This window comes from Panthera pardus, unplaced genomic scaffold, assembly GCF_024362965.1.
Source record: "Panthera pardus isolate Hobbes unplaced genomic scaffold, ASM2436296v1 HiC_scaffold_3, whole genome shotgun sequence".
NCBI classification, from domain to species: Eukaryota; Metazoa; Chordata; class Mammalia; order Carnivora; family Felidae; genus Panthera; species Panthera pardus.
In genome coordinates, this window is record NW_026526876.1 from 36,830,387 (window position 1) to 36,839,923 (window position 9,537).

The 9,537-nt window shown below is 53.6% G+C and overlaps 1 protein-coding gene across 4 annotated transcripts; it reads left to right on the plus strand.

Annotated features, from left to right (window-relative positions):
• The first annotated feature begins 201 nt into the window (after nt 1-201).
• On the plus strand, nt 202-8,869 carry CDK5RAP3 (CDK5 regulatory subunit associated protein 3). Of its 4 annotated transcripts, XM_019415918.2 has the most exons (14): nt 202-317; nt 543-588; nt 2,627-2,758; nt 3,034-3,134; nt 3,513-3,561; nt 4,233-4,411; nt 4,608-4,744; nt 4,961-5,105; nt 5,501-5,611; nt 6,019-6,094; nt 6,734-6,822; nt 7,676-7,881; nt 8,237-8,408; nt 8,519-8,869. In XM_019415918.2, exons 1-14 carry the CDS (start codon nt 312-314, stop codon nt 8,582-8,584), a joined length of 1,515 nt encoding a protein of 504 aa, XP_019271463.2. In that variant the 5' UTR covers nt 202-311; the 3' UTR covers nt 8,585-8,869. The 4 variants fall into 4 exon arrangements, with proteins under 4 accessions (XP_019271463.2, XP_019271464.2, XP_019271461.2 ...); XM_019415919.2 differs by lacking the exon at nt 3,513-3,561 and having other exon boundaries at nt 249-317; XM_019415916.2 differs by lacking the exons at nt 202-317; nt 3,513-3,561 and adding an exon at nt 348-455.
• Nucleotides 8,870-9,537: the final 668 nt, after the last annotated feature.

The following is a 9,537-nucleotide window of genomic DNA, read 5'->3' on the forward strand; positions in this document are numbered from 1 at the left end:
GCCGTGATCTCGCAGCCCCTGCAGCCTTTTCTCGGCGTCCCCGCCCTTCTCCAGCTCTGAGCCCGCCTCGCGTCTCCCATTGGCTGTCTGCGGTTCTCCCGCCCCTCCCGGGCTCAGCCATTCGGAGCCCCGAGGTGGGTGGGGCTTGTGGCCAGGGGTGGAGCGCGCGCCCCGATTGGCTCGGAGGAAGATGGCGACGTGGCCCGAGGAGGTCCGACCGTGCCAAAACTGAGGCTCGGCCAGGCCTGCGCTGGATTGGTTGTAGGTGGGGCTGACTTGGGTCGCCGGCCGGAAGCGGAAGTGGAGGAAAGATGCAGGTGTGGAGACAGGAGCTGGGGGAATGGGGCACTGGTCCGTCACCCCTGGACTGAGCTCAACCCGTCGGTCCCAGACCCGCTTCTCCGGCCTCCCTCCCGGGTTCGGCCCTCCCCGGCCCAACATTCTGGCCCCTCAAGGTGGCGGTTGGGCCCCGGAAATAAGCGCGCGGGTGGCACGCCCCCTCCCCGCGCTCAAGCCCCGTTTCTCGCTGTGTTTCCCGCCAGGACCATCAGCACGTGCCCATCGACATCCAGACCAGCAAGCTGCTCGGTAGGAGGGGACGCCCCGCGCAACCGCTGTCAGGGGGAAGCCCGGCCCATTGCCTCCTGTTGCCAACAGCTGGGAGCCGTGACGCCCCAAGGCCCCTGACCACTCGCCCTGTTCAATGCCCTCTGCGGTGGCTACCTGCCGGCGCTAGGAAGAGCGGGAAGGAACCATTCTTAGTCTGTACTTGACCTGCGTCTTCTACTAACACGTCATTCCTAACACGTGTTGTTAAGTCATTCAGGCATCAAGAGAGTAGTGGCTTACTTTAAAGACGGTCAGCTACTAAGCAGTAGATCTGAAATTGGAACTTAAGTTTGTCAGCCCCCAGGGTCGATGCTTTTTGTATGAAAAAAAAAAAACTTACTTTCCTTTCGTTTTAATTTTTTTTTTAAATTTTTAATTATTTTTGAAGGAGAGAGAGACAGCATGAGCGGGGCGGGAGAGCAGAGAGAGAGAGAGGGAGACACAGAATTCGAAGCAGGCTCCAGGCTCTGAGCTGTCAGCACAGAGACTGATGTGGGGCTTGAACTCACGAACTGTGAGATCATGACCTGAGCCGAAGTCGGATGCTTAACCGACTAAGCCACCCAGGCACCCCTACCTTCCTTTCATTTTAAAAGCTTCCATCTCCCCTTGATTTTAGGAGGAAGAGAGACAGAGATCCAATTGGGAATAAAGACCTTTTAGTGGCCAGGCCATCTCCCTGCTGCCAGTATCTGATCTCTATACCTCCTCAGTTCAGAGCCAGGCAAGGATCTCTTCATTATGACTTTTCCAGGGCGAGTGCACAGCTCCTGGATTTTAAAATGCTCATTGGATGAATTGATTTGATGCTAGTTTAGTCATTAAGATGACCTCTGTTTGACTACCTCGTCCCCTTCTAGTTCTATGACATCTACAGAATTTTTCTCTCGGAAGATTTTAGAGGAATACAGCAGAAGCAGTGTAAGTGATAGCTAGCATGGGACCCCAATGTTTGGCTAGTTGACAGGTGTATTAACAAGGGCAAGGTTCTGGACTCACCACTGTGGACCATTCGGTCAGTCCTGTGCAGTGGCCACTTGATGGAGCTTCTTTAGTGTCCTTTCACATTTGTCCCAGTTCTGCAGCACCTGTGCACTCTTGCTGTATGAGCTTGTCATTGGTCATAGGAAGGACCAATGGAACAGCAACCATTCATTCAGAGTTGGCTCTACCAGGTGCTGTTTTAAGCACTTGACATTGTAAAAATGATTTTTACTAGGATTTATCGAGTCCTTGCCATGTGCTAGGCACGGTGCCCCATGTTTTACTTTCATTCCCTCTTGTGGCCAGTACCGTATTATCCCCATCTTACATGTGGGGAAACCAAGGCACAGAAAGGTTAAGAGATTTGCCTAAGCAAATTGATAATCAGAAGCCAGGACCATGTGATGGCAAAGCCTAGCTCTTAGTGCTCTCCTCCTGAGGAAATGTACACGGCTCTCATCCCCCCACCCGCTCTACTAAAAACACAAATCTGGGCTCAGATTCCAGGAGGTCAGTCATATTGGTATTCTCGTGGTGCCAGGTGTTACCTAGTCTGTAGGGCGCTGTAGGTATTAGGGGCTTTGCAGTTGTTCATTCATCCGGTACTTGGCATAATCATCTTGTATTTTCCATTGTCACGGTTAATCCCAGCCCTGAGGAAGTGGAAGTTGAAAAGCATCCTCTGTCAGTAAGAAAGATATAATTACTCATGGAAGCAAAAATATTATGGAGAATTTAGAGCGGTCAAAAGTGGCACTTTGATGTCAGGACTAATTCACAGTTTTTCTTTATCCCTGCACGGAGGCAGTTGCTCTATAAAAGTCACACTGCGATGAAGTCAGGTTGCTGGAGTCTGTTTAACGCCAAGGGTCCCTTTGAGGCTCTCTTTATTCCCATCTTCCCGTGATCCCCCACACCTTAACCAATATGAACACAACTTTTAGCTGGTGTCTTAGCGTATTTCACTTGAATTAGTGACGGCGTTTTGGCTGTCATGAGTGGGAATGCTATGATTTGGGTGTTTCTCACATAGACTGGCTGGTCGACAGACGACACTGCAATCTGAAATGGCAGAGTCTGGTGTTGACCATCCGAGAGAAGATCAATGCTGCCATCCAGGACATGCCAGAGAGCGAGGAGATCGCCCAGCTGCTCTCTGGATCCTGTGAGTGATTTGGGACTACATTACTGGAGCCCCGTCTTTCCTGGAGCACTGTATATCAGCCAACCTCCTCCCTTATTGTTTAGCTTTAGGACTAATCCCTAGAGAAAGATTTATTTGGGGGGGGGGGTACATGCTAGTTTCTTCCAACACACAATGGTGAAGGGGAAAGCTATGCACGCTAAGATTCTCAGCACATTCATCAGTCAGCCATGTGCCCAGCATAGGTGGGCAAGATACTATAATTCCCAGAGTCTTTGCTCTTCCTTGCTGTCTAGACATTCACTACTTCCACTGCCTAAGGATCGTGGACCTTCTCAAAGGCACCGAAGCCTCCACAAAAAATATTTTTGGCCGGTACTCTTCACAGCGAATGAAGGCAAGTGTGGCTGAAGCCGCTTAATGTGCAGCCAGACCCATCCGGTCTACAGGGTCAGAGCCTCTGGTCTCGCTGAGGGTCCGGTGGAGATGCCTACATAGCATATTTCCTGAGCTTTCTGTCCATCCCCAATGTTTATACCAAAAGTAGATCCTACCCCTGGGTTTCCATTTTCAGGCCTGCTGCTTTGGGGAATGCTCATTGGCACCACGTTGTTAAAATGAAGTGGGTGGTCCAGCCAGCGTTACGTAGAAAGGCAAGGGGTTTGCGTCTGATGTGATGTGAAGGCTGGGGGAGCTTCTCCTGTGTGCGGCTTGAGCTGAGATGTGGCTGCTCGAGTGCTATTTCGGCTCACTTCCTATTTCCGTTCTTACCCAGGATTGGCAGGAGATCGTAGCCCTGTATGAGAAGGACAACATCTATCTAGGTAAAGTGGCCCAGCCTGGGAGGCTGGAGTCCAGGGGCAGCCCACTCCCAGAGTTCTGGGACACTAGGCTTCCAGGAGGCACAGTCCGAGTGGGGGATGAGGCTGGGGTGTGAGTGTTTGCCAGGTGGGCCAAGAAATTCCCCAAAGAGTGTTGGGAGAAAGTGGAAGATCAGGCAAGTAGGGGGCTTTGCCGGGCCTGACCAGGGAAGTATGTATAGACCCAACACCACTGACCTCTTGGTGACCACCTCCCCCCTCTTCTCCACTGGGCAGAGGAAGCATGGGTCATCGGGAGGCCATATTGGATGCCTGAGAGTAATTACAGGGCTGATTGTACTTCGGGGTATGTTTCCCCCAAGTATTAATAATAATAATAGCTGATGCTTGCTGAGTATCTACTGAATGCCAGGAATCGTACTCCTGTTTCATATGGATTCTGTTAGTCCTCGTGGTAAATATTTTGGCCCCTATTTTACAGAGGAGGACTGGATTGGAGAGGATAAGGTGGCTGTGTGAGGTTCCACGGCTGGGAAGGGGAGGAATGGGGTGGGCGGTGGGGGGAGCCAGGCCGTGCTCTCCGCTGCCAGGCCTCGGTGTATTTGTGCGTGTCCCAGGGGCATGCTTGCCTTGTGGTGTGGGCGTCTGGGGTGAATTTCCTGGGCCCTTCGCAGTGGAACTCTCTAGCCTCCTGGTTCGGAATGTCAACTACGAGATCCCTTCGCTGAAGAAGCAGATCGCCAAATGCCAGCAGCTGCAGCAAGAATATAGTCGCAAGGAGGAGGAGGGCCAGGCAGGGGCCACCGAGATGCGAGAGCAGTTCTACCACTCATGCAAGCAGTACGGCATCACGGTGAGCAGGAGGGCTCCTGGGGCCTCTTGGCCTGAGCCCAGCTCCTTGGCTTCTGGGAAAGGTTCCCTTCTCGGCCCGGTTGCACCCTTCTTGGGCCAGTGTCTCACCCATCTCCAGTCTCCGGGCATTTTCTTTAACCCACTGGGCTCCGCTTCCCACCACTCCTGTCTTAGCCTCCCTCGTCCATCCTCTTTAGGGAGACAACGTCCGGAGAGAACTGCTGGCCCTGGTGAAGGACCTGCCGAGTCAGCTGGCTGAGATCGGGGCCGGGGCCCAGTCTCTGGGCGAAGCCATTGACCTCTACCAGGCCTGTGTGGGGTTTGTGTGTGAAAGGTAAAGGACCTCTTTCTCTCCAGCAGCGGGGACAGTTGACCTATTTTTCCTGCTGTCCTCTCTTCTCTGCTTGTGTTTTCGGACATGACATTTGAGTTTAATTTTACATACGTGAACCTGTGGAAGCCTTGCCCATCTGGCCGCAGGGCTCAGGGTGGCGCCCGGTGGGGCTCTGTGAGTGGGCAGTGGGAGGGTCAGTCTGGTGCTCCGTTGCAGCCCCACGGAGCAGGTGCTGCCGATGCTGCGATTCGTGCAGAGGCGGGGAAACGCCACGGTGTACGAATGGAGGACGGGGACCGAGCCCTCTGTGGTAGAGCGGCCGCACCTTGAGGAGCCTCCTGAGCCGGTGGAAGAAGACGCGGTAAGATGATAAGCGAAGTGAGAGCTGCTTCCTCACCCCCCCCACACAGCTCCACCCCTCCCCACCCCACCCTGACTGAGTTCAGAGTCTCAGAAGGAAAAAAAGAAGAGACTATGCATAGAAGGGTCCAGGGGGGCCCTGTTCCTTTAATTTTCTGGCCTCCTTGAGGCCAGAGTGTAGATGAGCACTGAAGAGGCTCAGTGAGCCTGTTCGCTTTAATCTAGGAATCCTTCGGCCCCGTGAACTCTGAAGTCGGGGCGGTCCTTTGGGGAGCGCTGAGGCCACTGCACTTGAACAGTGTGCCAGTGCCCCTTCCAGGGGCAGCTGAGGCCCCTGGGGAAGGCCCCTTTGCTTTCACCCACTTTCTTTGAGCTAACACTTTTTTCCCCTTCTAGATTGACTGGGGTGACTTTGGGGTGGAGATGGCTTCTGAAGGGACGGACTCTGGCATCTCTGCCCAGGCTGCCGAAATCGACTGGGGCATCTCCCTGGAATCGGACTCGAAGGTTAGGACGCTCTCACAGTCCATCCCTCTGAGAACTTTTCTGTGATCACTGCTTTGGTGATAAAAGAAGCGTTGTCTGTCTCTAAAGGCATTTCTTAAAGTCCCTAGCTTTCAGACCAGATTGGCAGGGGGAGGCAGTTTCCACAGTGACATATCCCAGGTTTGACATTTTTCTCCTGGCATTTGGGGCAAGGTGTCGGGTACAGGCAGGTGGTAATTCTAAGCAGGGATGAGAGTGGCAGCATACATGGGCCCCCTGCCATCTTTACCACCTATGTCAGGGCTGTAAGTCCTTCGTACAGTTGAAATGTGTAGGCCTTGGACTTATCAAGGGCTTTGGTTTGTTCCGGCTCCCTTTGCTGGGGAAGATTCTTGCAACCCTGCCAGTGTTCTTTGCTTTCTACCTAGGAAACTGGGGGCGATGGGATAGACTGGGGAGACGATGCCGCTTTGCAGATCACAGTGCTAGAAGCTGGAACCCAGGGTAAGTGCAGCCCTCCCTGTAGCCCTGGCAGAAGTGAGTGCTCAAAAGCCAGCCACCCTGCCCCGCCCCCCCCCCAACGTGTCTCTAGAAACAAAGAAGAAATGCACTTGCCAAGATTGGGCTTCTCACACATTTAACTGTTTTCTCAAAATCTTGATGATGACGTGAGTGTGGAGGAACATTATAAGTCTGGAAGCTCTCAACTTTTGAGATCCCAAATATGGGTCACCTTTCCTGGTGGGAGGTTCCTGGAGGGCTGCTGGACTTGGAGGTGTGACCTGACCCCCTGCCCACTGCTGGAGAGGATGCAGCAGCGATCTGAGCCGCTAGAGGGCGGTGCAGGATGAAACTTCGCGGCCTACCAGAGCAGAGGAGGCCTTTCCTAGCCCTGAACCCAGCTCTGCGGGGGGCACCCCCCCTCCCTCCCGCCCCGTTGTCACAGACTGGTGGCCTGTAGTAGTGGCTGGTAGTAGTGTCTGGTTAGGGAAAGGGTAACCCTATCCTCCTGGGATGAGATCGATAGTAGCTTTAGGGCAATGGGTTTGTGTCCATATTAACCCACCAGAACCTCTCGAACTTGAGGGTCTTTTTCTGTGGTCCTCAGCAACTTTATCACTTCTCTGTCTCTCCTCCTGGCAGCTCCAGAAGGTGTTGCTAAGGGCCCAGATGCCCTGACACTTCTTGAATACCCTGAGACCCGGAATCAGTTCATTGATGAGCTCATGGAGGTACCTTCGTCCTCTGGGAGGACACTTCCTCTTTGTATTAATCTCCGCCTGTTGCCTTCCCAGTGGACTGCTGGCTGGTGAGGTCCTCGTCAAAGTTCTTAGTCCCCACCTATTCCCTTTTCTTTCTGCTCAGAGAGGCCCCTCTTAGCCTCCAGGACAGAGAAGGACAAAGGGATCAAGTTTCTAAGGTAGAATAAGAGTGACAAGACATGCGGCTGGTTCCCAGATTCTTCCCAGCCTTTTCTTAATCCAGGGCTTCTCAGATGTGGATTCCTGTTCCCTGAATTTCATTCCTCACAGAGAGAAAATACCTTCACTGGGGCAGAGAGAACCCGTTGAATCTGTGTGTCCTTATTATCCATACACTGGGAGGAAGGAGAGGTGTCCAGGGCTTGAGAGGGCCTGAGATAGGAGTAGGGGACAGAAGAATGACAGTGAGAGGCTGCCTCAAGGTCTCACATTATAAATCTTTTTTTTTTTTTTTAATATTTTTTTATTTTTGAGAAAGAGAGAGAGAGTGTGAGCCGGGGAGGGACAGAGAGAAGAGAGAGACACAGAATCCGAAGCAGGCTCCAGGCTCTGAGCTGTCAGCACAGAGCTGGACATGGGGCTCGAACTCAGGCACCGTGAGATCCTGACCTGGCCGAAGTTGGACACTTAACTGACTGAGCCACCCAGGCGCCCTATCAAGCTCTCACATTATAGTTGCTAAGTTTTTAGCAGTAAAAGTATTCAGAGGAAATAACACCTTCTCACCCAGAGTCCAACCCTCACGTCTCATTCTTGCGTTTTGAGCATCTGAGAACGTCTGAGTTCTCTTCTTGGTTTCAACCAGATCCTCTTCTGCCCTCAGCTCGAGATCTTCTTGACCCAGAGAGCCGTGGAGATGAGCGAGGAGGCAGACATCTTGTCAGTGAGCCAGTTCCAGCTGGCTCCCGCCATCCTGCAGGGCCAGACCAAAGCAAAGATGGTTACCATGGTGTCGGCGCTGCAGGATCTGATCGGCCGGCTCACCAGTCTTCGAATGCAACACCTGTTTATGATCCTGGCCTCACCAAGGTCTGGTTTCCCCCTTGACGTCGGGCTGTTCCGGAGCGTGATGTGGGGCTCTGCCGTCTTGAGCAGCCCCGACTCCTTGTGTTCCTCTTCTCCATGACCCCCCAGAGCTCTTCTCTGCCTCCCATAGCGGTGCTGTCACGGTTGGGATCAGGGGTTGTCTTGGGGCAAGATGGCTGTGCTTCCCAAGTAGGACAGGGGAGCTGGGAGCACTCTACCTCGCAAAGAAGGAGTTGAAGGGTGTGGAGGCTGAGAGGCCTGCTAGGGATTTGGTTTCCTGAGCCTCACCTTTCCCAGCAGCTGAACGGGGATGCTCGGGGTTGCTCGGCCGCACCCCTTACCTGAATACCCTGCACAGGTATGTGGACCGAGTGACTGAGTTTCTCCAGCAGAAGCTGAAGCAGTCCCAGCTTCTGGCTTTGAAGAAGGAGCTGATGGTGCAGAAGCAGCAGGAAGCGCTTCAGGAGCAGGCGGCCCTGGAGCCCAAGTTGGATCTGCTGCTGGAGAAGACCAAGGAGCTGCAGAAGCTGGTGAGACCGGAAAGGCAGACCTGCCAAGCAGGTGGGGGACTCCCAGTTTCTACACAGCAAGGCACCCCTGCCTCTCTGCTTCCCACCCACTTGGTACCTCTGTCTTTCAGATCGAAGCTGACATTTCCAAGAGGTACAGTGGGCGCCCCGTGAACCTGATGGGAACCTATCTGTGACAGCCCCCACATTCTACCTTCCCGGCTTCCCAGCCTTCAGGAAGGGGGGTGCGACAGCCAGGGCTGATGCGGCAGGGCCCTTCCTGGCCAGAGACCAAGTGATTGGAGGATGGAAGGCCGCATGAAGGAGCTGTCACCTAGATGGTGACCTTGACCCTCACTGTATTTTCTGGCAAGAAGCTATCTTGATTGGCCCTGTTGCCTGTCAGCCTGCAACCCCAGTTTCTGGTCCTTCTCATCATCTAGTTGGACTTAATAAAAGAGGAAGAGACTCTTGCTTCACCACTGACAGTTTCTGCTTCTCTGGGCCTTGAGTCAAGGCCGTGCACCTGTTTGCCTGGGGTTCTTGATCGAGTGGGTTCCCTAGGCCATCAGCTGTTCCTGTGGAGTCCTGGGTTAGAGACTCTCCCTCTTTGCCTCTGGTGACAGGGAGGGCCCCCGATGAGCATCTACAAGTGGTTCAGCAAGCTCTGGGGTAGCTGAGTCTGCTGGGCCCCTTTCTCTCCATGGCCAGGCCAGACTGCCCAACTTGGGCCAGAAAGCCAAGGGGAACAGTCGAGTGGCAGCCTTGTTGGAGCCAGCGAAGCTGTATTTTCCTTTTAATCACAGCTCACCTCCAGGCAGGGGGAAAATGCGGTTTGGGGAGGAAGGGTCTGATAAACAAGGTGGAGACAGGAGTTGTCACCTTCACTAGCCGCCTGTCCGCTTCCTGCCCGTAACTGCCCGCACTGTGATTGGGTAGAGCCCACCCCGGGATGGCGCCCCTCTCCCAAGCCACCTACCCATCCCCATTTCCCAGGAAGGGTAGGGGTTGGGGGTGGCCGGCAATTCGATTTTAATTTCATAGCAGAGCAGTTGATTCATGGCTCTTTGTCGCTGGCGTTGACTCCCGTAATGACTTTCCATCAAAATGAAAAGTGGAGTGACACCACTCATTATTCCTGCTGCTTGTT